The 26,535-nt window shown below is 39.0% G+C and overlaps 3 protein-coding genes across 5 annotated transcripts; 1 reads left to right on the top strand and 2 right to left on the bottom strand.

Annotated features, from left to right (window-relative positions):
• Window positions 1-1,153: 1,153 nt before the first annotated feature.
• On the bottom strand, window positions 1,154-6,786 carry LOC117818567. The gene is made up of 5 exons (XM_034691506.1): window positions 6,774-6,786; window positions 5,486-5,854; window positions 3,583-3,891; window positions 3,276-3,389; window positions 1,154-3,189 (listed from the first exon to the last, which is right to left on the bottom strand). Exons 1-5 carry the CDS (start codon window positions 6,784-6,786, stop codon window positions 3,086-3,088), a joined length of 909 nt encoding a protein of 302 aa, XP_034547397.1. The 3' UTR covers window positions 1,154-3,085.
• On the top strand, window positions 5,024-23,614 carry gpx8 (glutathione peroxidase 8 (putative)). 3 transcript variants are annotated; one of them, XM_034692330.1, is made up of 6 exons: window positions 5,024-5,175; window positions 5,608-5,714; window positions 18,010-18,115; window positions 21,093-21,383; window positions 21,545-21,806; window positions 22,986-23,614. In XM_034692330.1, exons 4-6 carry the CDS (start codon window positions 21,177-21,179, stop codon window positions 23,147-23,149), a joined length of 633 nt encoding a protein of 210 aa, XP_034548221.1. In that variant the 5' UTR covers window positions 5,024-5,175; window positions 5,608-5,714; window positions 18,010-18,115; window positions 21,093-21,176; the 3' UTR covers window positions 23,150-23,614. The 3 variants fall into 3 exon arrangements, with proteins under 3 accessions (XP_034548221.1, XP_034548220.1, XP_034548222.1); XM_034692329.1 differs by having other exon boundaries at window positions 5,608-5,818; XM_034692331.1 differs by lacking the exon at window positions 5,608-5,714.
• On the bottom strand, window positions 10,059-25,235 carry LOC117819103 (cell division cycle protein 20 homolog B-like; the record flags this gene model as incomplete). Its single annotated transcript, XM_034692328.1, has 12 exons — window positions 10,059-10,404; window positions 11,926-12,049; window positions 12,143-12,268; window positions 12,553-12,781; window positions 14,280-14,374; window positions 14,461-14,678; window positions 17,227-17,343; window positions 17,719-17,770; window positions 18,035-18,144; window positions 19,502-19,718; window positions 24,800-24,859; window positions 25,182-25,235. Coding segments are annotated over 12 exons (1,500 nt in total), but the record flags the coding sequence as incomplete, so codon positions are not given.
• Between the last annotated feature and the right edge of the window lie 1,300 nt (window positions 25,236-26,535).

Below are 26,535 nucleotides of genomic sequence, written 5' to 3'. Positions count from 1 at the left end.
CTACAGCTATGAGTGTATAGATAAGGTCAGGTCATGATTCAAAGGAAATGTTGAGAAAAATGAAACAAATCAGCTGATGACAGGAGTCTGATGGAAGTCAGTCAGGTAAATGAAAAATGGGATGCTGTATTTGATGTTTCACTGACAGGAAATAGTTTGACCATCATCGAAGGGAGGGAGTTTGATCAGAAGTTTGATGCCATACTGTTGTATACACTGCAGGCTACATCCACACTTAGATGTTTTGCTTTAGCAGTGATATGCTGGGTTTAAAGACTTGAAAACTAGTCTCTGTGTTGAGCTAAGTTTCTGCTAGCAGGAGCTTCAGATAGAAGATATTCTGAAGATGTGAGAATAATCATTAAATGCAAAGAGTTGAAGGAAAATAAACTCCCAAAATAAAGATGAGCCAAAAAAAAGAGAGCTCAAGTAAACAATCTTTCAGACTGGTTTTATTCAAACAACACTGGATAACTTTGAGTAACAAAGGCAGCCACCAAAGAAAGCAACGGGCTGCTTACAGTACATTTCAACTGTGTGAGAACAATATCATTTAACCCCCCTGTTATGTTGCGGGTCAAATTGACCCATTTTAAAAAACGTTGAAAGTATTTATTTGCTATGAAACTTCTTCTGCTTGGCTTAATTAGTGTAAACAACATATAAAATGAAAATGGTTCATTTCACACATTTGCAATCCCCCCCTGCATGTTTATATTACATAGATACTGTTCGTGGGTCAATTTGACCCTGCAGTCAAAGTGGAGGCTAAAAGGGGCCAGAGGTGTAAAATACTAAATGTTTCTTTGCAATTGTGTTACATATTTCACCCCAGTCATACATAAAAAAGTTTTAACATGAATTTTTATTAAAAAAACGACTGAATTATCCTCTTTGAACTATGATCTGTGAGAATTAAAGAACACCATTGCACTAAATATTGATTTAAATGGTTAGTAATGGAGTTAATGACATTTTAAAAAGTGTAAATTGGGATTTTTTGGGGTTCTGACACTTTTGAATCATTAAATATGCCCTGAGTCAAGTTGACCAGGAACATTATTGCTGTCCCTAAGAAACAAACACAACAGGAGGGTTAAAACATAAAACAAGAATGTTGATATCCTGAAGACGACATCTGACATTACTTCATGTTATGACTCAGGAAACATGAGAACAGTAAACTTTAAAACCAAAAAAAATCTGAGTCATCATTTTGGGCTTTACAAGTAGCTTAGTTTGAAAACTGCTGAGTTTTAGCTTTGGGTTCATACATTCATATAAAAGAAATACATTGAGATACCTGCTGACATGACACATGGGAGGTTTTCCTTCAAATTATTGTCTAATTATTTTCAGGGACCACCTTTTGAAACAAGTATGTCAGATTAAACGTTAACTTGTCAGCATGCAATAACTCCCCTAAGAAATAAATACTAAATCAAACACTATGATCTTTAAAAATAAAGAAATAAAAAATACTGGAAGAGTTTTCAGCCATGACCTTTTGTTTGCTTTTTTTCCAAAAATGTTTTTTCTTAAAAATCGTTTCATTGAAATAAAGTATTGTTTAGTCAAGGCTTAAAATAAAGGCTTTAGATACATCTGGACCTTTTCATATTACCTAACTTTGTACTTTTTAAACACATTTAAACACTTACACTTACCTAATATCTTACTAGAAAATTCCAGAAAGACATTTCTACATAAAAAAAAATCCCAAAAAGAAAAATAGATTTTCATTTCCATAAACTGGCTAAGTTTGTCTCAGTTGGGGTGACTGCAAACTCTGCCACTTTTAGTTTCACTTTCAAGCTTCATCATCATTTGCTCCATTTTAACAAAACAGTGCAGACTATCGAGATAGTAGGGCTTAAACATTATTTTAAAGGTGAGAAAACTAAGCAAATTGATTACTAGCTTTACTAGTAAAATCTGATAGAATGACACAGTCCCCTTAGTTTTATTTACTCTTTTTCCTGAGTATAGAAAATCAACACGGTGAGCCTCTACCCGCTGAAGAAGAGCTCTTCATCTTAATGCAAATCACAACTATAGCTTAAAAAATGGAAAATATACACTAAGTAAATATTTTCTTCTCTACATTGTGTAACTGAACGTTATTTCACAGTAAAAGTTCATATTTTGTACTTTGAATATTTCGGGTGAACACAAGTCACTCAATAATGGGGCAGTCAGTATGTCAGTTAGCACAAAAGTTTCCCCCCTCTCTTCTTTGGCTTGTGAGTCTTGTTCTTCCTCTGTAAACTCTAAATAATAAAGGCGTCCACTGTGAACGACATGTCATCTTTGCTGACAGAATCACTAATTTTTCAGTGCGGTTGTATCTCTGTCTCTTTTGAAGCCTGCAAACAGCTTATCGGAGCACTGCAGGCGGAAGAACACACACTGTATGTGTTGCATCTGCAAATAGTGCAAAAACAAAAAGGCTTTCTGACAGCAGAGTGCTGAGAAATTTCCAAATGTTGTGTACACTTTCACTGACATTAGTTCTTGGGTTGGACTTTCTCAAAAGGAACTAAATGACACAGTAAAATTGGCCCAATCTGTAGTGGTTGTGGCCTAGCTTCTGAGCTGTTTCTCCACCTGGTTTTCTTACCCCTCCCCCATGTGTCTAATACACTTACTACTGACAAGTACTTCATACAAGTCGCTCTTCAAAGATGCGGCTGAAGCATTGTTGTCTTAAGCTGCAGTGAGAAGTTTAGAAATTATGGTATCCTTACTCATAAAATGCGAAATACACCAAAAACAGTACAAAACTCGCCCCCAAGCTATGATTGATACCGGGAGTGGGGCGTTCAAGATATGTGAGTAACAAGGAGTTGAAGTTACAAATTTCAAACAACAGAAACACTTCCTGATATCTTCCTATGACTTACATTCTCTATAGTTGATGTCATCATCATCTGTGTCTGCTTGTAACAAGAGGCACCAAACACTACTTAGGTTTAAAACCAACTGAGTAACATTTGGAACACAGATCCTTGTTTTGATTAATAATCTGGACCTTTAGTCAAGAGCATTTTTCTCTGAAGGTCAAATGCTGTATGTTTTTCTAATTTTAACCGAATCCTCTGGTTCTCTCTGGGAGCAGGCCAATTTGTGTCTCCAAAGTTGCGATCTCCGGATCTGTTGGCGAGTTATGATCTGACACCTTCATATCATCTAGGGAAGAAAGAGGAGTAACCAATAAAGGACAAGAAGGAGATACATGTAAGTGTATGAATATAGTGCATTTAGAAAGGACTTACATTTTTTCAGGATATGATGAAGAAAGCACAGTGGGGGAGCCAAATACAAAAGCTTGAGCAGTTTCAAAATGATGAAGATGACTCTGATGACTCTGGGCCTTCTATAAGACTCCACTAGAGAGAGAGAGGGCAAATATGGAAATAATTACATTGAAGACCACAGGCTTTTTAAATGTTTTGACTGGTTTGCATATGAAACAGCCACTTCTGTCTGAACTGTAGACAGAAATTTGCCTGTCAAGATAAATACCAATCAGGTATTTAAAAAAAAAAAATCAAAGCACATGAAGTAGATGTCAGCCATTACCTGTTTTGACTTTTAAAGCTGTAGGGTAACTCTGAAGGATAATATCTCCACCAGTGTTGTAGTCAGGCCGAACAACAAATGCAGATATTTCAATGAAGAATTCTGAGTCCGAGGTTAGGTTGGTGATGATGATGGTCATGAGGGTAGAGCCGTTAGTGTAATGGTAGACATGCGTGTCACATGTGTTGGTGCATATCGTTACATTGTAGCTGTGTGGTGTCATCCGCATAGAAGCTGAGACGTTCCAACTGAGGACCACGGCACCTGAGCTCACCGCGTCCACTCCCACTGACTGTGGAGGAATTGGACCTGAGAGTAAAAGAGTGAAAGATTAATAAGTCATTGAAGTCTTCAGTCAACCTACAATTGTGTTTCAAGGTAAGTGGTTTGGGGTCTGACTGTTGATAGTAAATGAACGGTTAGGTTGATTGTTGCCAATAAATGTATTTCAGACAGTTAGTTTGCTGGAGTTTACTTGCAACTTTTGATAGACTGATTTGGAACACAATTGTCTTATGAGTTAGACGTGCATTATTTTTCTTGAATTTAAAAACAATGTGCTACCATAGACTGTATAAATAATGGACATAGTATCCGTGACATCACCCATCTGTTTCTGAAGAGCTGTTTTGAAGGCAATCGTCGGTGGGAGCCATATTGGAAATGCTTAACTCATTATAATTGCTGTCGAGCAAGTGTGACATAAAGAGGCAGGCTTTGAGCCTCCTAGCCAACAGCTGCAGTGTCCCCGTCTGTCAATCAAGTCAGCTGTGCCTCTCATTGGAAGACTCATAATCTCAATATCTTCGAAATTGCCGCATTAGAAAAAAATTCACCCCCCCCCACAGTGTGTGCCAATCAAGAAATGAGCTATCCAGACTACACTCGTCTTTTGTACCAGGCTGTAAACATGTTTATTCTGCTGTAAGGATCGGCTTTTTTGAATTGGTGTGTATGTGGTTTCTTGTACTTCCGGAACATTTAAAAAGTAAGAAAACCAAGGTTGAACATATTCATAAGTTAGTTATGTTATGTCTGGTTTCAGGGTGTACCGCAGCACCTGGAAACACCCCCTTTCCCACGCCCATGCATCTTAGTAAACTCTGCATGTGCATGGCTGAACATTCAAGTAACCTGAGTTAAATATGCAACATTAAGTGGTTAGAGCCTCCCTTTTCCAAACAAAAGTGACATTTACCAGAAATGTAACCACAAGCCAAAGAAAATGCACAACACAGCACCATGAAATAATACCCCATGGTGAGTGATACAGTGGTGCAAGTGCAAAAAACATCCTGCATAAAGTGCAAATAACAGTAAACCCTAAGAGCCAATTTTGCAGCCAGCATGTTCCTGGTTCCTGATCAGAGTGAGACCTCCTGTTTTTTTGTGGCCTCTATGCAAACCCACCTGCTTCACCTGAATAACAGGAAGTGCACAGCTGCAGCAGAGATTCAATAAGACAAGTACTGACATGACTCCGGTTTGGAGGGACAGACGGATGGAGGACATTGTGGACTATTTTACGTGCTGCTATACCACAGATTGGCAGACTGGATGGGTTAAAGCCAGTCCACCTCTTCCTGCAGCATGGTGAGTTCGCGCCATATTGTTCTAAAGCCTCAGTCAGCAAATCCGCCCATGTGTGTGACGTCAGAGGCGGTGCAGGTGGACAGCTGCTGGTTACCTCTGTTTGTTTTTTACAAAGCTGGCTGATTCACATTCCATGGGTTTAAAGCATTCATGTATAAAAGAAGCAAGCTGATCTGTGTTGTAATGGTAACAACAGTCAGGTGACCTGTCTTGTTGTACTCAGTTAACCCTTAATAGTCATTGTTACAGTAAACAGATGATTTACATTGGAAAACGTTTCATAATTAAAAAAACAATAAACATCACTCACCCCGACAGACAAACATGTGCAGCTCATCACAGTAGCGACCCAGTAGTTTATTTTCTTTCTTCAGCATGGCCTCCAAGCTTGCACAGCGAACCTTATAGTTTCTCCTGTACCACTTATCATAGGTCAGCTCCTCTCCATCCACCCACTTCCAGCCAGCCGAGGTGTTCTGCATCTGGAGACCGAGCCAAAAGCTGCCTGTATCTGAAGCAGTGACATTGAGGAGAGTGAGGTACTGCTCCTCTGTGTTCAGGACAGCCAGGTCAATGTAATGCTGCTGACAGAACTCCCGGGCTTTGTACCAGGGCATCAGTCTTTTGACCAGGACGTACTGAGGTATGGCCTGACCCACTGATAATCCATGGCACACCACTATGACAGGGAATATTATGAAAGAGGAAACAGATTAATTACTTATTAATCAGACTTTAATACTGTTGACCTAACCTTGGTATTTCATTTAACTTTGCAAACAAGAGGCAATGTTGCATACCTAAATATTTAACCTGACAGCATCATCTGAGAGTTATACGTTGCGTGCAAAATGCAACTGAAAGAGACTTCAACACCTGCGAGTATAATGTGACCACAGAGAGACAGAAACTGACTTCAAAGAGATGCAGGTTGCCAACTTAGTCATGCTAAATGACCACATAAAACAACTGCAAGACTTGAGACAACCACATAAAGATATAGGACAACCACAAATCTTATCAAGTGCAATGTCTAATTTTAAACTTGATTAAAGAATTTTCCAACAAATATTACCCAGAACAGTCAGCCGCTGCAGAATCTGCGTCTCATAAGCACACATGCAGTATTCAGTGGTTGTGTTGAGGATATATTTCTTCATTCATCTCCCGTCCACTATTCTCTAAGCTCTCCCTTTTCTCTGCCTCACACTCCCTCAGCTCGGGAAGTTTATAGAATCAGACACTGTGACGATGCATGAGGTGGTGCAAAATGGGAGTGGCATGTTGGATGATCTGCAGGTTTCAGGATGTTTCCGTGTATTATTTTGAATAAAATATGTCAGGAAATCTTATCTTGAACTACAAACCCCCTTCCTCTTATGGATATTTAAAAACTGTTTAACATATCAGTATATTTGTCTACACTCTGATTTGGTGAATATAAACAACTGACTGTTGTTAAGCAAGGCATGTTGTCAGAGCAGCCTGAACAGTGTAACTGAACACCAGGTGAACTGTGTGAGTGCTCTTATAGGAAGTTCAAAAATACTGGTACTCAGCTCCGCCCTTCAATCTATTTTTAGAGTGGTTACACTTACCCTCAGTGTACATTGGAGTCTGATAATTAATATGTCACCTGACTGTTCCAAAGCTTTGAGAAATGAATTACAGGAGTGACCTCATCTTAGAGACCTGACCAAGTCTCCATTTAAAAAGAAATCTTTGATCTCAATGGGACCAACCTGGTTAAATAGAAATATCAAATCTTCCGCTCTGTTATTCAAGATGAATAACTGAAAGGTGGTTTGGATGTGAGAGACAAGTGCTCAAAGATTAAAAACATTAAGACTCTCAAAAGGAAAAGAACGGGACACACTTTCTGATTTCTTGCTCAGGCAGTGTGTCCCGGCCCTCTGCATGGTGTTACTGAGTACCTGTCATTTAAGAAGACCTCAGCTTCCAATCTTCTATTCTGTTTATTTTTTTAGTTGAGGCCATTTGTTGTATGAGTTGTCAATATGCATTACCCACAACTGTAGGTAATAAATGGAGGCAGTCTCCTGTTTTCTAAGTTAAGCAATTGTGCAAGTGTAAACCTGCATTCTGCCTGATAGCCAGACTCTGGTTTCTTAAGGTAGTGACCTTTTTAGATGTTGTCACTGCAACCTGCTGACCAGCATAAGGGACTTTGTCCACTAATGGTGTTTCAGTGCTGGCAGTGCCCTTTGTCTTTACAAAACCAATGCAGTTCAATGTTTTCAGCGCTTAGCATTGTGTGCAAACATGTCTAAGCATTGGCTGTTTTTAGGGAGAGGGGGGGGTAACTGTGCTCCCAGCGCTCTCAGTTCAAAACAATTCAACGATTGTAACACTGCCGTGCTCGTCAATAGCACTTCCTTTTCCCCTCACCGACCAATCAAAGTCAAGAAGGGGTGAGGCTTCAGATATCAGATTATATCAGCAGAGGTCCGTACAGAGGAGAAACTAACCCAACTTGTTTTTTCAAGGGTACAATGTCAAAGAGCTGCTGTAGAGCCTATGACATAATTTTTATCAATTATTTTTATGTTTTTCTTTATAAAATCCTAATGAATGGCAGCAAATATTAAGCATACAAAGCAATTTAAAACAGACTCAACAGCCACTACTGAGGGAGGTGTAAGTGCCCCAGGACAACTTTTAAAATGTAGCAACAGTAAGTATGAGTGAGAAGTGCTCAGTAGAGGACACGGGCCCTAAAGTCAGAGCAACTTTCTACTTCTTTTTTACTAGTTGGACTGTAAACAATAACAAGGCATTGAAGAGGAAGTCTTTGCTAGCTAAACTCTGGCATACCCAGAAGTTCTGCATTGTTGGCTGTTGCTCTCAGAGCTTGTACCAGTGTCAGCTGATAGCTGATTGGCTCTGAGATGGTCTTGGGTTGCAGTTTAAGCTAAACTATAAAGTAATTTTTCCATTTCATATTGTATTATTTTAACTATTTTACCATTAACTGTTGATCATACATCTTTCATGTGTCTATTCTATTAGTTGGTCTTGTGAAAATGCACTTATTAGTCTGTATTTTAATGGAAAGTGTTGTGCTGAAGTTAAAAACAGAAACGATGTCAAACCACATGTTGCAGCATCTCTTCTTCTTCTTCTTTACATCTGAGCATGCGAGCATTTCAACCACAAGGTCTTTCACATGAGATGGGGGTCTTATCTTTTTTTGTTAAGGAAGTCTTCACCACAGGTACCTTTGCACATAGTTCACTTTCAGACCTTGTCTGTTCACATGCAAGTGAGGCGTCTTGAGAAAATATGACCCCTGTCATTCATTATTCAGCTTTTGAATAAGAGAAAGTTTGAGCACACTTTAGGCATCAACAGTGGCAAAATATTTTATAAATTATTATATTGCAGTCCCTTTGTGGACAGTGTTTAATTTCATAAACAGTTTATTGTACAAAGATATCTTTAACAACAAAGAGAAATTGCATTTATAATATTTTCCTGATCACCTTGATTCTTACCAGGTGAGAATGTAATTAATGTTCAACCACATAAAGTCAAAACACGATACGTAAATCAAGGTTAAGGTAGATAAACAAGCTGTTGCTCTCTAGCACTGTTCCAGCATTTGAATTTCGTATTACGTATTTAAATTAAACACATAATCTCAATGCAGACGCTCTTCTTGTCTGTGACAGGAACTCCCATCCTTTCTGCCTTAGTTGTTGTAACCAGCCGATGACTCTGTGTTTGGTATGTGACATACCTCTGAGCTCTTCTCACATGAATGCACAAATCAATCACAAACAAAGTTCCTTTATTCTTATCTCTTTGAAGGAACATCCCGTAGAGCAGGGGTGTCAAACATGCGGCCCGCGGGCCAAAACCGGCCCGCCAAAGGTTCAAATCCGGCCCGCGGAACCACTTTGCAAAGTGAAGAAATTACAGAGAACACATTAACTGGAATTTTTCAATGAAAGTAACTACTATTTCAGATTTGTCCTCTGGGGGGTCACATAAAATCATAGGAGTAAACCAAAACCTGAACAATGCTTTTCTTCTTAAAGTGAGAAGATAGATTACTTGCTATTTGCAAAATTCAGTTGAGATCAGGCGGCAACCTCTGGTCTATAAAATATGAGTCCAATGTGGAAGTGCTAAAAACTGCAGTTCATTGAGGATCCGCTTGAGGCTGGCTCCAGACGATCTTTACAGTAGAGATAAACGTGTTTACAGCCTGGTACAAAAGACGAGTGTAGTCTGGATAGCTCATTTCTCTATCGGCACACACTGTAGGGGTTGAGTTTTTTTCTAATGCAGCAATTTGGAAGATATTGAGATTATGAGTCTTCCAATGAGAGGCACAGCTGACTTGACTGACAGGGGGGAACACTGTAGTTGTTGGCTAGTCAGCCAGCCTCTTTACATCACAATAGCTCGACAGCAGTTGAGCAGCATATTTTATACAGTCTATGGTGCTGACTGAGTGAAGCAGAAGCTGAAAAGCGTTTTTTTTTTATTCAGGACTTTTTTTCTCAAAGTGATAAAATAAATGACTTGCTGTTTGCATAATCCGATTGAGATTCATAAAGATGTTTTTGGGCACTATAAGATGATCCACTAACTACTAACACTAGCTCTACACCGCTGCATACAACACTGTCCAGCAAGCAGACTGTTCATGCTGGAACTGAGGAGTCCAAAATAGTCAACTTCACCTTCTTCATTATTATAATCTATCTGTTCTTTTGCAGTAAACATTCAATTCGGTGTCAGGTGAATGGATAACTTGTGTGGTCTCAGTGCTTAAAGAGCAAAAGCCCACTGTGAGACTCATCATGGCAAAAAAGACTATACAAACGTATTATGTTATGATTTTGCTGGTCCGGCCCACTTCAGATCAATTTGGGCTGTGTGTGGCCCCTGAACTGAAATTAGTTTGACACCCCTGCCGTAGAGAGTAGTTGCCAAATCTTTACAAGTGATCATGTCAAAGCTAGTGTCATGAGCTGTCTTGACATTGTGGTTAGTTCCGAAAATTGAACAGGAAATGTTTCTTGTGAGCTTCGTGGTCTTTGTGTGTGTGCAAACAATGGTGTTTCACATGTCTGTCATGGTGTGAACTATGTGTTGATCTTTAAATGTCCCAGATGTTAATACGTTGATCAGCTCCAGCAGAGAAAATCTGAGTACTGTCAGGGTTTAAAGTCACGTGCAGGACTCTCTGAGAATGACCTAAACAAATGAAAAGAGAATAACAAGTTTCAACAATGACATTTAAATACACTTTGTCTCACACTAAAACAAGGTTTTTCAACTTGAAGAATTCATATTGAGAAGGTACCTCCACCTGACCATAAGAGTCTCTCTTTGGGTTTACTTGAATAAATATAGATTTCGAGCAACATGTTAAGTGCACATTTAAATGCAAGGCTGCTTGATAAAGAAATACACCTTTCAGCCATTACGTTATGGGGCCCTTCCCAGTATTATGGAGCCCCCCCTCATCTGCTTTATCAGGTCAAGGTCAAAACAGCCCTTGAGAAGACATGGACTCTGAGATGTTAGAAGCAGATCCTTTAACTTGTATAAGTTGCAACATGGGGCCTCCATGCGTTGGTCTTAGTTGTCCAGCACATCCAATACTATCAATTGGACTGAGATTTGGGGAATTTTAAGGCAAAGTCAACACTTCTGTGTTTCTCCAGGCCATCTTCTTTGCTCCGTGGCCTAGTTGTGATACTAATGAGTCCATTGTAGGAGCTTCAGGCAGTGGACAGGGATCAGCATGGGAATCCTGTTGTCTTCAGCTATGAAGCCCATGTGCAAAAAACTGTGATGGACTGTGTATTCTAACACCTTTCTATCGGAGCCAGCATTCACTTTTTTCAAGTAAATTTTTTGTGCATTTGTGCCTTTATTAGACATGATAGCTGAGGAGAGTTGGGAAACGTAGGGAGTAGAGAGTGGGGGATGACATGCGGCAAAGGGTCGTGGCCAGGAATCCAAGTAGTGACTGATGAGATGAGGACTAAGTCTCCATATGCTGCATGCACTTCAACTGCTAATCCGGCGTTCTAAAAACTAGCATGAACGGTTATAGCTGTTTGAGCTACATTAGCTCATGAATCAATGAGCTGCAACTGCCCATGATCCTTGTCTGGTTATTCATTTTCCTTCCTTGGGCCCCTTTTGGTAGGCACTGACCACTGCAGACCAGGACAACCCCACATGAGCTGCAAATGTGAAGATAATCTGACCCAGACGTGTAGTGTCTAGTCTAGTCTAGTCTAGTCTAAGTGGCTTACATCCTCACGCCCTTTACCCCTGCTCCAATCATATCAGCTTAAATGAAAAAATGCTCATTTAAGATTAGATTAGCTTCACAGTAATCAGGCATGCACTGCAGTAAAATAACAATTGATTTAAGATTCATAAAATCCTAAACATATTAAAACTTTAAAGACTAAAGTTGACTTAAGTTTGACATACTTGCATTTTGCCCACAGCAGCTACTTTTTACTACAACCATTTCCTAGTACATCAAGTAAGTGCGACATCTCACTTGAAGAGGACATAAATGAGTCATCACAAAATGAAAACTAAATAACTTTATTATGAAGGCCCAGCTGTCACAATCATTCTGTTATATTATTACTCCGTGTGAATGCAATAAATGATTTCCTATGAAGCTGTTAGAAAGAAATCAATAAGGCCTGTAGTTGCATATTGATAGTGTTTCCTAAACTCGTATACCTGTGAGCTGCAAGGTCGGGCTGAGGTGGGGAAAATCCCAGCTCCAGCAGGTGGCTTGGTGATGAGGAAGGCCATGACCTGTCACCACATATCTTCTCTTCTCAGCCCAACGTAGAGAACACACCTGCAGTTGGAGTGATAGAAAAATCACCGACTTGATTTTTAAACCAAGCAAAATAAAAACAGCAACCTCTGCTACACTTTAAGTTTTAATCACTTGTGAGTTTGTGTTCACAGAAGTCACACAAGTTGCTGAATCTGTGTCCCAGATCCTCAGCTCTCCATCTTTCCACCCCCCTCCTGTAGCAATGGTCTGACTCTGCCATGGACACCAACCCATCGCCTGAACAAACAAACACAATGAATAGACACACACATAATGGGCAGCGGGTTGTCTGGCTGTTAAAGCTGACTGACGATTGAATAAATGAAGGACCAGCAAGTTAAACCATTCAGCACACCAACCAGTGACATGTAACCCAGGTTAGAATGAACCATTTTATTCATACAACAGGGCACAAAGTCACTTCCAGTACATCAGTATTGTATTATATGCACTGCGTGTAAAAATGCTGATGAAGCTTGCTAAAAACACACAATAAGACCTACTTTTAGGCATTTACTGACCTTTACAGCACTGGGCTGTTTCATCACAGTGATTGGCTGACGTGATCTTGTGAACCCTGCGATGTCACTATCCCATACACACAGGAGGCCTTCTGTCGAGCCACTGGCCAGCATGTCATCTCCTGGTGACCACTGCAGGCTGCAGATCCCATCGTTTTGAATGGCTGCACCCACCAGAGGTGTAGAGGCCCGGGGGTCAAAGTGATGGATGCATCCAAGAACAGAGCCGCTGGAAGATGGTGCAAACTGTCACCAATTATTATTGTTATGACACTGCACACTTCACATAGATAACCATCGCTACTGAGTACTGCTGATACCCGCTACATTTCCTTTAGCTAAAGAATTGAATGTGGATGAAATCTTAAGTTTCTTCTGCAATCTGCCACACAGTTTTGGAGACATGTAGCTTTGACTTTGACGTTCAGTTATTTTAAATTTAGAGATTGTTGAATGTATCTTCTGCAGTCAAACCAACCACCATAGCCCCTGTACACGGGGCGCATGCCTAAGCCGCTAGGCCAATGGCACCCCTCTCCCAACCCAATGCTTTTGTAATAAACTCCAGTTTATGAACTGGCTGAGAAACAGACTGAAAATGATACTGATGTCTCTTTATGACGTTCAGTAGCAAACAATACCATCAGCAACAACACTAACACCTTCTCTGTTGTTATTTTTAATGCCTGAAACCGCTCTGAGGGGGTAGGTGTCAGACCAGCTGATAGACATCTCGCTTCAGTGACAGCCTTTATTTGACTGTTTTCATGGAAAATAATCCCACTGCCTGATAAAGTTGAATGTTAAAGGGCAACAGGATCAGATTTTTGTTGAAAACACTACTTTTGCATGTATAGGACAAGAGATGAGAGGTATCACTTTGTCCACAAGGGGGCGCCAGAATTGATACAAAACAAAAGTTCCTCACAGCAGCTTTAAGGGGCCTGATAGCTTTCATAATAACTGTATTCATTCAATTCTGTTTTTGCCAGTTGTTGCTAGCTAGCATGGTGCCACCATCATCGAGTGTTGGGTGTTGTGTTTTCATCAGTAGTACCAAATTCTGTTCTGATAATTTTGTTCCTTTTTAAACAAACTTTGACATATTCCTTTCCTTAGCAATTTGAATTGGTTGAGTATGTGTTTTTAGGACTTCTAGCTAGCACAGGTATCAGCTATGGTGGTACCCACATCATTGAGTGTCAGGTCTTCATCGTTTTCATCGTTTGCTTCAAACTTTGGCGATGTAAATTGGTCATTTTTTTAAACTTAGCACTTATTTTTTTCCATAGTTTAGTGCATGTTAAAAAATGTTTTGGAGTTCTTAAATTAGAGAGTGCATCTATTCCCCGAGTTGCCATCATTTAGTCCTGAACAGGTAGAGACATCTCACTTTTTGTGTTAAGTTTTAGAAATAGGGGAAAGTAAGATTGTGAGTTACCCTTTAAGAGTTGGAGAGCTTAACAAAAGAGGTTTGGTAACTGGCAGAAATATAGCATACTGCAGGAAGACTGAAAAAAGGAAAGAAATCAAAATTAGAATAAATAGAAAGTAGAAATCGACATAAGAATCCTTCTCATTCAGAGCTTTACAAGTCAAGCAAGAAACTCAATTTCTATCCATTTCCACAATTTAGGAATGTGCTTCTGAGGTTAGATAAAAGGTTATGAATTATGTTTAAATCTGCATTAGTTTCATTCAGTGAGTACTACACTGACAGCACATACCTGCTGAGTAACTGCTGCTTCCAGGAAATAGCTCTGACCACAGAAACGGTTGACAGCAGACGCCTCACCCTCTGGTTCTGTTCAACATCCCACAACTGAAGAGTCAAAGAGAGAGACCGCAAACCGTCATTCGACTGTTTCAGCTAGAGGTATCACACTTCCCCCGAAACATGGTATTTACCTGCAGCTCCCCTCGTCTGGTTCCGATGCAGAGAGCTCTGCCGTCTCTGCTCCAGCACAGACTCGAGATGGACTTGGTTTGATGGTATGGGGGCTCTGGTTTTGGATTTGGTTCCAAGCATCCCAGCAGAGCTTGAGTTTCTGAATTCCAAAGGTAAACAGAAGAGCCCAGTGCTAATGCAATGATACCGTTACAACTGCAGTCGAGCAGATTAGAGTCTGCGAAAGAAGTGGAAAAAGAAGGACTACAAAGACTTTACTGTGATGAGGGAAGCAGAGTTAAACAAGATGAGTCGTAGCTATGGTGTTAGCAGAATATTGTGATCTTTGCAAAGGTCAGAAAAAAAAACTGTAGGAGTGTCTGACTGATTTTATGAAGCCCAGAAAGTGCAGGGCCCCCAAACATCTCCCCCACACCTTAAAATACCTCTGACCAGAAACAAGTACATATTTAGATGTTCACCTTATGTTAGTTCAGACTTTATTTCTCAACATGAAGTTCACATCCTGCTCTCATGCCTTTTTACAAAATCATAATCCATTCTTCAAGTATATATTCTGGTGGATTCAGTGTTTAGTACTTTGTTGGGCTCAAACTGGACACATTTTGATAGCATATGTGTTCAGTGTGGAAGTGGCTTCACTTGAGGCAGGGTTGGAGCCGCTCATTAAGTGCTGTTCACACACAATAAACCTCGGCCTTGGTGTAGCACACTTCACTCTATTGCTCTGGCTGGTGAGACGCTTGGCTGCTTTTTTTCATCTGAGGTCAACTGTGATGCGGTTGTTCTTGGTGTCTAAACAGAAGCTGTCACAACTCCTGTCACTCAAGTTAATCATGGACGTTGCCATGGGGCGGATATGGATTTGCTGAATGGTTACCTGGAGCTGCAACTTGTAGAAATATTTTGCCAGTCTCTGTTTTCACTTTGAGTATGGAGGGAGTAATACTTTGATTTGTTATTGATACTGTTTAAATGTTCAATTGGTGGAATAGTTAAGTTAGAAGGTCATACACAGCTTTAGTTAGGAGTTAGAAGCTCACACTTCGTGTACAGCAATAAGAGACACATGAGAAATTATACAGGTTCCGTTTGTGACAAAACCTTCTGCAGTGCTTCTATTGTTTGCCTTTACTGCATTTGGTAATTCATACTGCGTCAGAGAGTAGAAGTTAGGGATGTCCCAATCAGGTTTTTTTGCCTCCAAGTCTGAGTCATTTGATTGTGAGTATCTGCCGATACCAAGTCCCGATCTGATACTTCTACAATACATTTAAAAAATGAAGAAGAGTGAAGAAACAGATCCAGGATGTCCCTTTTTTTTTTTTTTTTTCAGCTTATTTTATCATTTAACACTTGTAAACAGAGCACTTCTGTAAGGTAGCTTGAACAATCAATTAATGACAAATAAAATATAATAATAAAAATAAAATTCTTCACATTGTAGTTTAGTGCAACAGTATAAATAAAAATGTCTAATGTAAATACGAACAGCAGCTCAACATACAATCCCCGGCAAACAAATAAGCAAATAAAAGTGCCACAGTGTTATAAATAAAGTAAGGCCAGTAAGGTGCTTTTTGGAACTGCACTCCTAATTCTTACTCTCCTCCTCTGGCTGGTGTATGTTTTTCTTGATCAAAACCAACATCTCAACCTTGTCAGGTTTGAGCCTGTTCCTGTGCCTGTTGTTACAGGAGTTATGCTACAGGCTGTTGGGAAGCAAAGGCTGCTGGGAAAGTGTTTGTTGTGTTGCACCATGACCCAGAGTGTGAGTGTTTCTATCCTTGTCAGTGACTGATTTCAAATAACGTGAATTTAAGAAACTGCACCGCTTGGAGGTGAATGGGGAATGGGCCACAGGTGTCAATTACACTGTGAAGTGACTCACAGTCTTTAAACCTCGACTGCGCTTGCCGCATTATACATGTATGGTTGAACCCAGATTGAGAGCTGACATCTGATTCCAACTGAGTCTGAAAAAGTGATGTGATATACATTACAAGATGACAACTACTTAAATCAAGTGGCAACCTCTGGTCTTCAAAAATTAGGCTGATGCCTTATAAAAACTGCAGTTCCTCTAGTTTCCATTTGAGGCTAGCCCATTCAAAAAAGCTCAGGATTTTTTTTAACTCATTCATTTAGAAGACATTAAAATTAAATTTTTTTGCCTTACTAATGTCTGACTTGACTGACAGGCGGGAACACTGTAGCTGTTAGCAAAGACGCTAAAGGCCTGCCTCGACTTCACCTCTATGCCTCACGTAAGTTTGGCTGAAAGTTAGATTGCGTCAGCATTTTCAATATAGCAACAACCCATGATGGGCTTCAAAACTGCGCTTCTGAAACCAATGGGTGACGTCAAAGTAGCTTCCTCCATGTTTTATGCAGTCTATGGTAAAAATATTTCAGAATGGACCTGCATTGTTTTACACTTTGTGCCTCATGGTCAGATGGAAAACTATTTTTGCAGTCAATCAATGAATCAACTTCACCAATGAAGTTTTCTTTAAAAACAGTTTTAAAAAATGTTTTCGTCTCATTCTTGTGAACCTAATATTGTCTCATCTGGTGAGCTGAGTGTGTCATCAAACCCCTACCGATCTGTGATTTTTGTGTACTGTTACAGCCCTAAAAGATATTAAAATGCTGTCTGGCCTTCTGTTTTTTTTAAATATCTGTATTGCCTTTAGCCCAATCCTTAAATCACAGAGGAAAAAAATATTTTCTTGAGAGAATAATGCAGATTTTAATCCTCTTACAGTAGTCGTTCAGCAGAGATGGTGCTGCCAGCGTCATCACTGGCTCTCCCTGCAGTCGCACAGAAGGTTTTTCCAGAACCGCAAACGGCTCCATGTCATGTCGTCTCCCATCAAAACCTGCAAAAGAGGGGCGAATCATAAAAACGATTCAACACCAAAAACAAAACACAAAGTCTCATATCAAAGGAATACATCCATACTGTTGGTGTTATATGAGTGAAGACACACGTTTAAGTGGAAATGAAAAAAAAAGGTGTGCATGTAGATGACTTGATGACTTGTATTCAGTTTCACTCTTACAATTCTGCAGTCAGTGTAAGACATTCATTCTTATTTCCTGGTATGACATCATGCATTAGTCTTCTAATTACCATTCACAAAATCACTCACATTGTGTGACTTACAATCACACAATGTGAGTGTGTGTGTGTAGTTGTGTCTTGAAGGGCTGTAAGTATAGTTGTATGGAGAGAAAATACTCTCATGCTTTACCAGCCCGCTGAGAGGTTTCATGTTCTTGATCTGCAGCACTCCACACCCATCCCTGTAGAAAACAAATAAAGGTAGATTCATTCTTTCACACCTCTTTATTAATTTTTTAAACATCATATATTGAGAATTTGATTCCAGTTAGCTTATTAGACCATTTTTATGTATGGTTATGGTATCTTTTTTTATTTCTTTTTCACTGATTCATAGATTTATTTCTGTTATTACAAGAAAAAGCAGACTGCACAATGCTTTTAATCTCTTTGTAAATCCTTCATGTTGTCTTGTGAACAGGTACCAAGTTCAAGTGGAAACAAACCTGTTCTGGTGCACTTTCTGTGGAAGGACGTGCGCCTGCAGTGAGAGTGTGTGCTGTTATCTTGGGTGAATCAGCAGCTCGGTAGGTCTCGCCTCCTGTTATAACTTTCTCTGATGGTACAAGATGATATCAGAACATTAATACAAAATATTGGGAAGTGAGGCGTGAAAGATTAAGAATATGAATCTTTTAAATAAGTGTAATGGTAGATTTCTGTGAACTTAAATAATGTAACACAAAAAAAACCTCTTATTTTGCAAGAGTATTATTGGCATTTGAAAACCTTAGGCCCAAATTTTTACTGAAAACGGTCAAAAAATCACATGAGAAAATTATTCAATTTACATGGGCCCCAAAATATTAGGTAATAGATATAAATGATTAGTTGTCAGTGGCTGTCATCTTCGGTCCCATGGACAATTTCTTTTTGTCATTCCTTGGACTCGCTCCGTCTTTGGTAAAAGTGCTTTTAATTTCCCTCTTCTTGGTTTGAGCCTCAGGGTCATCTGAAACTGGATTGTCTAATTCGATTGGAGGGTTTTAAAACTAGGATAAAGGATCATCTGATCAGCTTGTGCACATGTTTTAGAGCTTAACACTGCTAATTTATAAATCGATGTAATAGTTACTTGTCACTATATTTTTTGTCCTGTTCTATTTATGAAACTTTTTATGCTGCTGTCTTGGCCAGGCGCCCTTGTAAAAGAGACTTTGCATTTCAATGGGACTATTCCTGGTAAAATAAAAGTTAAATTAAAAAAAATTAAAAACAAATTCTGGGGAAAAAAGTGTTACGTTTTGATATTTATTATTCTATTAATTGTAGCATTTTAATCTGAGCTGAGCTGGTATTATGGTAAGTGTCAGATAGTAGAAAGTACAATATTTTACTAGAACAGAAATTGGGAATACTCAGTAACAAGAATCACAAAATTCTTAAGCCCAGTAGGACAGGGGTTCCCAAACTTTTTGGTCCACAACCCCCAAAGTATAGGTGCCAAAGACTTGTGACCCCCACCGTCCCCAGAAGTGATTAAATGTAGCTTCATACTTAGTGAGTCTGCAAAAAAGTAGCCACCTACATGTACATGTGGCTGTTTCCTGTGCTGTTATGAATTAATTGTTGCTACTGATGCTTTTGTTAATTAACATAAACTAACACTAACCTTAGGAGTCATCTAAAGAAAGGCAGAAAACTAATGAAAATACATGTATTTACAAGGTTTTACTTCTAAATGGACTACTTTAAAACAATATATTTACAGAAATGGCAATATATCCAAACCCCCACTTTAGGAGCCCCTGCAGTAGACTACTGGAGTAAGTAGAGGAGGTTAAGTTTAGGCAATTATTCGTCAAGCAAATCTTTGATGAGGTAACATTTATAGATGTTATGTTTATCTGAGTGGGATCACTTCCAGACACACATTGTCCTTTGGCAAAGTGTCTTGTTTTAAACATAAATACCTTGAAGGTTTCCCTGTAGGACTCTGTGTTCTGGTTCATAGTGTCTCTGAGGAGAGTCCAGCTCCAGCCTCTGACAGATGGTATCAAACTCAAAGCTGAGCTCACACTGCCCCCCTGTGGTCAGCGGCGTACTCGCAGCAGGACTCTCACTGCAGCTCCTCTGGATTATCCGCCTCCTGAACCGCTTGTATGAGACGTGATGGATGTTGTTTTGTCCCTGAGAAGACGCACACACAAAAAAATACAAGAATACAATTCAGAAAAAAGGTCTTTCATTTTTAAACCTGCAAACTTGTCTAATCACACAGGCTTCCATCAAATTTAACTCCATATCGTTAAGCAAGAAAAAACAGGGAAACTTTCCGTTTAAACTTTCAAAATAAGGCTAAAAAAAGCAAGAATTGTCTAAACACTGTTGAAGTACGCATGAATAATATATATATATACATATATATATACACACACACACACACACACACACACATATTTATATATATATATATATAAAGCAATGATATAGTCGAGACCATTTGGACAAGTTTGCTGATAACATGCTAGATTGACAAGATATTTTAAATCATTAAGCTGTTGCCAAGGTCCCTATGTTTAACTTCTTATATTTGTCCTGTGCTATAATGTATGACTTGAAGTTATTAGTATCCTGAACAGAAGGAGGTTGTACTAGGACATACATTAAGCTAGTTTACAATCCCTTGCCTACTACAAAATCAAAATCAACTAAGATTCATTGAGATAAATTAAGCTTTAAAACCAATCTAGCCCCCCAAAGTTCAATAACCATAATCACTGAGCCTTATTGTGTTATTAAAGAATAGTCAATAAAGCAATTATGCCTGATCCTATTTGGGGAAGCTCACTTTGAGCGTTGGCTTTTTTCTTTTTTTCAACAGAGTAATTTCACACTGTATTTAAGTGTATTGAAAATATTGGTAGCATTTAAGATAGGTCATTCAATCATTTGTGTTTGTTAATGGTTGCTTAGGAGCTTTGGATTGATGCTTGAGGGTTGCGATGTTACTGATTGACTGGCTGATATTCTGACACCATGGTGAAAACAAGTTAGTAATTCTATATGTGGGCAGGAAAGCGTACATAAATTTATGTTTTTAGTGATAGCTGTGTTTTTTATCGGTAGTATTAAATTTAGAAACCCATTTGTCTTACATATATATATACATATATATACACATATATGTGTGTGTGTGTGTGTGTGTGTGTGTGTGTGTAAGATATGCTTATTTTTTACCTCTTTAATTTAAATTTAAATTGCTAATAACTTTTTAATAATTGTTACTTTATAGGCGCTTGTTTGCTTTATATATATTTATATTTTTGCACTGTCTACCTTGTTACTGTGACACTTGAATTCCCCGTTGTGGGACGAGTAAAGGACTATCTTATCTTATCTTATCTTATTATTGAATGTGAATAAATGGTCCAGCATTAAATGAGACATCATAGCATAAAGGCTTCAGGCTCTAGCTTTCAAGTGCTAAACTAGACTTTTTAATTCCCTCTTATTTTGTACAATCTGACAGCTGGCTTCCGGTATATTTTTGGTGTTTTCTAGTGAATTGGTATAACTCTGATCCGCCCTGAAACTTCTTCTCTGGAGCCCCCCCTCTCTCCTCCGGTTCGTTCTTCCCCCTCCAAGATGGAGGCTTTAGGGGGCTACCCTGCCAAGTCCTCTAATCCAAAAGCGAAAAAGTTGACAGTTCTGCTGAGCATGACAGTCGGTGTGGGCTGTTTATTCCTCCTGCATACGCAGCTGGTGAAGCCCAACAAACCAAAGGATTTTTATTCTTTCGGGGTCAAAGACGCGAAGGGGAGGACTTTTTCTCTGGAGAAGTACCGAGGAAAAGTAGGTCCACATCATCACCCATCAGATACGTTTTACAGGAAATCTGTGCAAACTTTGAGAAAGTTATCCAGTGTCAACCGAGGACAGGATTCCATGCCTCAGACTTATTTCTTCCAGCTTTCCTTCCAGCTTCATTAACCCTATTTCTCCTCCTTGTCCAGGCGTCTTTGGTTGTAAACGTGGCGAGTTTCTGCGAGCACACGGAGGCTAACTACAGGTCTCTGCAGGAGCTGCACAGGGAGCTTGGCACCTCTCATTTCAACGTCCTGGCCTTCCCCTGCGGTCAGTTCGGGGACACAGAGACGGGTACCAGCCGAGACATCGAGTTATTCGCCAAGTCCACATATGGCGTCACCTTCCCCTTCTTCAGCAAGATCAAAATAATGGGCTCAGAGGCGGACCCTGCTTTTAGGTTCCTCACAGGTGGGCAGAAAAAAACCTGTTACCACATCTGTTTGCAATATTTGACATGAAGCCTTTTTGCAAAGACTAGTTGGGAGAGATTATGGATAGTTGGGTTCAACATCTGTGATTTTGACCCATATTCTATTTAGTTAAAAGGATGACTCTGATGTTTGCGCAGACGGGGTCAAGTCATGAAGTTCAGTCTATACTTTCCTTGCGCCACACAGTCCTGTATGATTGACTCAATGTTAATATTTCAGATCCATATCTAAAAATGTATGTTTAAGTTTTTATGTAAGTGTCTTTTCATACTTATCCTAGCACTCAGGCTATATGAAGTAATGTATTACTGTAGTTGGTTATTTCTTACTTAATATATCTACATAATGTTCTTTATCTACACCATCCCTCTAGAAATAACACACATCACAATAAGTACCCACAAAATTGCTCCTTAAGTACATTGTTATAATGCTAAATGTGTTGTGTGGATTTTGTGTAAGCAATTTTTAAAAGCCACAAGTGTGACATCTAAATTAACCATCATACAGCTGTGCAAACATAACATATTCAAAAGTTAAAAATCTGATCATTGTATTAAACTCTAGAAATGTTCACTGTGTGACCATCAGAGGATTTTTCATATAATTTTATTTTTGTCAGGCAGAAACCTTATATGTCTGTATTTAATCATTTTAATATTTTTTCCATTAATAATGCTGTAGATATACCTTTATGTCTGTCAGTAGGTTTTCTTAAATAGAATAGATGAAAATATATTTAAAAAAAACTTGTGGTTGATTTTTTTGTGACTTCCTGGAAAGTAGTGGATTTGGAGATGATGACTGAGGTGTCTTGATTTGCCTTGACAACAAATGTTAACCCTTTATGGTTATTTTATCTCATCAGTTTCAAAGATGCTTTTCAGGAAAATCAAAATATAGTATATAAATATAATATATCAGTATATCTTATTATTTATCCAAAAACGGAATAGAGAAAATTAGAGGGTGTGTGAAATCACATCTTTAACATCAGCATCACCTTAAAGATTGTTTTTATTAAATAGTTAGACATAAAAAAATATTTGATTTCTTTGATTTATGCTGTGGAAACATTTGAAGCAACACCACCAAAGTCCCAAGCTAACTTCAGTTTGTATATATAATGTGCGTATGCTAATGCATTGTTTTTCAGATTCTGTAAAGAAACTCCCGAAGTGGAACTTCTGGAAGTTTCTGGTGAATCCGGAGGGGAAAGTGGTTCGCTTCTGGCGAACGGACGAGTCGATGGAGAGTGTTCGACAAGAGGTGGCAACGCTGGTGCGAGAAATCATCCTGAAGAAGCGTCAGGAGCTATGATGGAAAGCTTACATCAACCTAGGAGTGCACAGGACTCTGTGTTGTGTTCATGTTTCCAGCAGAGGACTGACTGAACTCTGAACTGTTACCGTGAGTGTGGGCGAGTGATCTCTCACTCCAAATACGTACAAACAGGAGAAATTCACTAGTTTTAGCCTCAAAGTCAATGAAAGTCACTCACAGCTTGTCAATGTGTGTGAGTCCGTGTGTGTGTGTTTGTGTGTGTGGGGACCATCCTGTGTTTGATGAGACAATCATGATGAAAATTCCTGATAGAGACCACTGCTGCAGCTGAAGGATTGTTTGGCATTAAATGTTGGATTGTACAAATGTTCAGTTAGACTCTACATCTATTTTAATGTTTACATCAAAATATTTCTTAAGATCATTTTTTTGGCTTCTTTAAACCAATTCAAGCCCAGCATAAGCCCACCCTACAATAAAATGGCTCTTTTGATAAACACAGTTGTGTTAAGGTTGTTTGTGAATTAAGAGAAAGAAACTTTTTGATTTACTCAATTAACTGATGAATTAATGAACATTTTGAGAGCAAATAAAGGAGTCTGATGTGTACTTGAAGCTGCACAACATAAAATGCTTAGTTTTGTTTTTTAAAGTCCTATTGTTGATTTTACTATTTTGTTGCAACCTTATTTCTGTCCTTTGTTAGTTGCCACCCTAATCAGATTACAGGTTTATGTACATAATGTTTTTTTCTATTAATCTGTTGATTATTTTATTAATTATTCAATGGGCTATAAGAAGTCCAAAGCCAAAGATGGAGTCCTATAATGGCTTACTTTGTCCAGAGAAATTCAGTTTGCTGTCATAGAGGAAGAAAATACAGACTCATGTTTGAAAAGCTTGGGTGAGGGAATTTTGCCTTTTTAGAATAACTGCTCAAATAATCGATTATAACATATTTGGCACGTAGATCGCCATTTGTTCATCAGCAATTGCTCAACCCTTCCAGCTCTGGTTCTGAATATTGGAAAAAGGAGGAGCCTGAAACCCGCCCTGCTGTTTTCGACCGATAGAAGTCTCCTGTGTTGATTATAATGGACAGTTGGAGGGCAGCAGCAGGTAAGCTGGTACACACAGAACCAACCAGCTAACGAGACACTGCCTACCAACCAGCCACGATTACAGAGTTGAAAATGTCACCTGAATATTTAGCCACTATCTTCATTCACCTGTATAAATAAACTGCTTCTGTAGGATGCTCTAAACTCCTTTTCGTTTTGTCAGTGTGACTGTTTAGGTAGCAGAGCAGGGTAAGCTGGACAAAAAAAGCTTCAGCTAACATTACACTGCCTCCCAACCAGTCACAACTCCACAGCTTCTGTATGCAAATAGTCTGATTTGACTATAAATTGAGCTTCATCTTTATCTTCTAAATGTAAAGTTGGATATCTTTCACACATTCTCTCCTGCTTTTTAGTTTCAGTTGTGAATGAAACATGTTGCAGTATCAGTCTGCAGAATGTTTAAAGTCAGCTGCAGTGAGGAGTGCAGCTGACAGCTGTCAATCAGAGAGCACACAGCCAGCAGCAATACACTGCCACACTGCCACAGCCTGGAGGCGGGAGCTGCAGGGGAGGATGCTGTCAGCACAAATCTAAGTTTAAATGATCTTATTACTCCTCTTACCTTGAAGGGACAGTGTCTTCTCTTTCCTACGATATCTCTCTGCATTCTTCTCCCGCTTTCCTGGTGATGAAAGCGGAGGGTGATGTGATTGCTTGGACTGCAGTACCAAAAAGGTCTGCAAACTTCTGCTTCAGTTAACTATTTTGAAAGTTGTGGGTTATTTCATTAAATGTTCTAGCAAGAGGTGTTTTTCACTTCTTTTTTTTTTTTACCATTTAACAGTGAAGTAAGTGTAGCAGTACAGGTGTAACCTTGGTGTTTGGAGTTTGAGGTGGTTGCCTGGTAGCACCAACAACAGCAACAGGCCATAAATGATACTCAAGTGAAATTACAAGGCTACTACTACTGCTCCTTTTTCTACATTATTCTATCAACTACTCACCCAGTCATATGCAGATCCACTTTTTAGACGTATCCTCACTTCCCATGACTTCAGTCAAACACCTCTCCCTTTCTTCTGAGCTGGTTTGAAGAGCAGGTCATGCCTCGTGCACCTGTCGTCTGTTCTGCAGCATGAGCTCCTCTCCTAAATAGTCTCCCCGGGCGGACGGGGGAGCGGGAAGCACCGTCCTCTGATCTGCTATTGGCGGTTGAGAGTTGAAGTAAGTGAACGTCCTTTTTTTTTTTTTTTTTTTTTTTTTCAATTGAGTCCTCGTGCTCAGGGATTCCCTCCGCGTCCTGGTTTCCACTGGAGACAAATAGCAACAGTTAAAAGAACAACGATGTTGTTATCAGTAATAACCACGGACAAGGACAGGCTTTTATTTCTTTAAGACGTGTCAATTTACACAGGTTATCTTCTGTATACCAGCCCATCATTCAGCCTCTGTCACTTGGCAGAAAGAATATTGACCACTCAACATTTTCATGATCATTACAGATGGAAAAGAAAAAGCAAGAAGTCATTAAATAGGAAAAATATATACTTTTATTAAAAATCCTGTTATATGCTTCCATAATTAGTAGGCCTATAATAATAACAATATAGATGTTGACTTTATAACATGAATAAACAAGACAGCTTTGGTTTTACTAAACTCAGGCTAGTAAAATAGTGTTTAGAAAAATGAGTTCAACAAGTTGATGACAAAATATGGCCCTTGTAGCAGTTCTAAGTTTGTCTTTTGTTTTTGTATACTTTATTTTTGTAAACAGGCATAGGTAGACAACACAGCTCAGCAGAAACACTAGGTCATCTCTACATCCATGTGTTATAATAGTGGAAATACAGTCAGTTCATGCAGTAATGGCTTATTAATCCTTCAATGCTACGTACACAGTCCATTTTCCCCAGTAATGCAAACTTTTATCTTCTCTTAGGTTTAGTGAGTAAGTCATTCTCTCCATATTTTCAATAGTAGAAACAATGTATATCCACCCAGTCTCTGTTGGGGGATTGGGTTGCAAGTTCTAAGTTTTAAAGATCATGCAAAAAGGTATATGATTTGTTCAATTTGTATTGAGTAAAAAAGCCTATAATAAAAATTAAAGATTAAATAACGTTTTAAACTTTATACTTACCTGCAGACTATTTGAAAGAGCTTATTTTGGAAATACTAGATTAAATAAAATAGCCTTTAGAATATGAGGCTTGAAGTGATAATCAAAAACTCAACAAATAGCCAAACACAGAATAAAAAGCAGAGTTTAATTGTTTGGGATGAACTGTTCACATAGCAACAGTAGCGAACACTGTAAACCGTTCCTTTCTTCAACAGTCCCGCAGTTTTGCGGGA

Source organism: Notolabrus celidotus, chromosome 9 (genome assembly GCF_009762535.1).
Source record: "Notolabrus celidotus isolate fNotCel1 chromosome 9, fNotCel1.pri, whole genome shotgun sequence".
In the NCBI taxonomy this organism is placed as follows: domain Eukaryota; kingdom Metazoa; phylum Chordata; class Actinopteri; order Labriformes; family Labridae; genus Notolabrus; species Notolabrus celidotus.
The sequence above is the reverse complement of the archived record's forward strand: the minus strand, read 5'-3'. Positions and strand labels throughout refer to the sequence as shown.

What these genes read in the sequence shown, in the direction of transcription:
- LOC117818567 (XM_034691506.1), bottom strand. An exon ending in AGCTTTAAAAGTCAAAACAG is followed by an intron (nt 3,390 to 3,582) that starts GTAATGGCTGAC and finishes CTCTCTCTCTAG; the next exon opens with TGGAGTCTTATAGAAGGCCC. An exon ending in TCATCATATCCTGAAAAAAT is followed by an intron (nt 3,190 to 3,275) that starts GTAAGTCCTTTC and finishes TTTCTTCCCTAG; the next exon opens with ATGATATGAAGGTGTCAGAT.
- gpx8 (XM_034692331.1), top strand. Translation starts at nt 21,177, where the DNA reads ATGGAGGCTTTAGGGGGCTACCCTGCCAAGTCCTCTAATCCAAAAGCG. An exon ending in TGGAGAAGTACCGAGGAAAA is followed by an intron (nt 21,384 to 21,544) that starts GTAGGTCCACAT and finishes CTCCTTGTCCAG; the next exon opens with GCGTCTTTGGTTGTAAACGT. An exon ending in TGCTTTTAGGTTCCTCACAG is followed by an intron (nt 21,807 to 22,985) that starts GTGGGCAGAAAA and finishes ATTGTTTTTCAG; the next exon opens with ATTCTGTAAAGAAACTCCCG.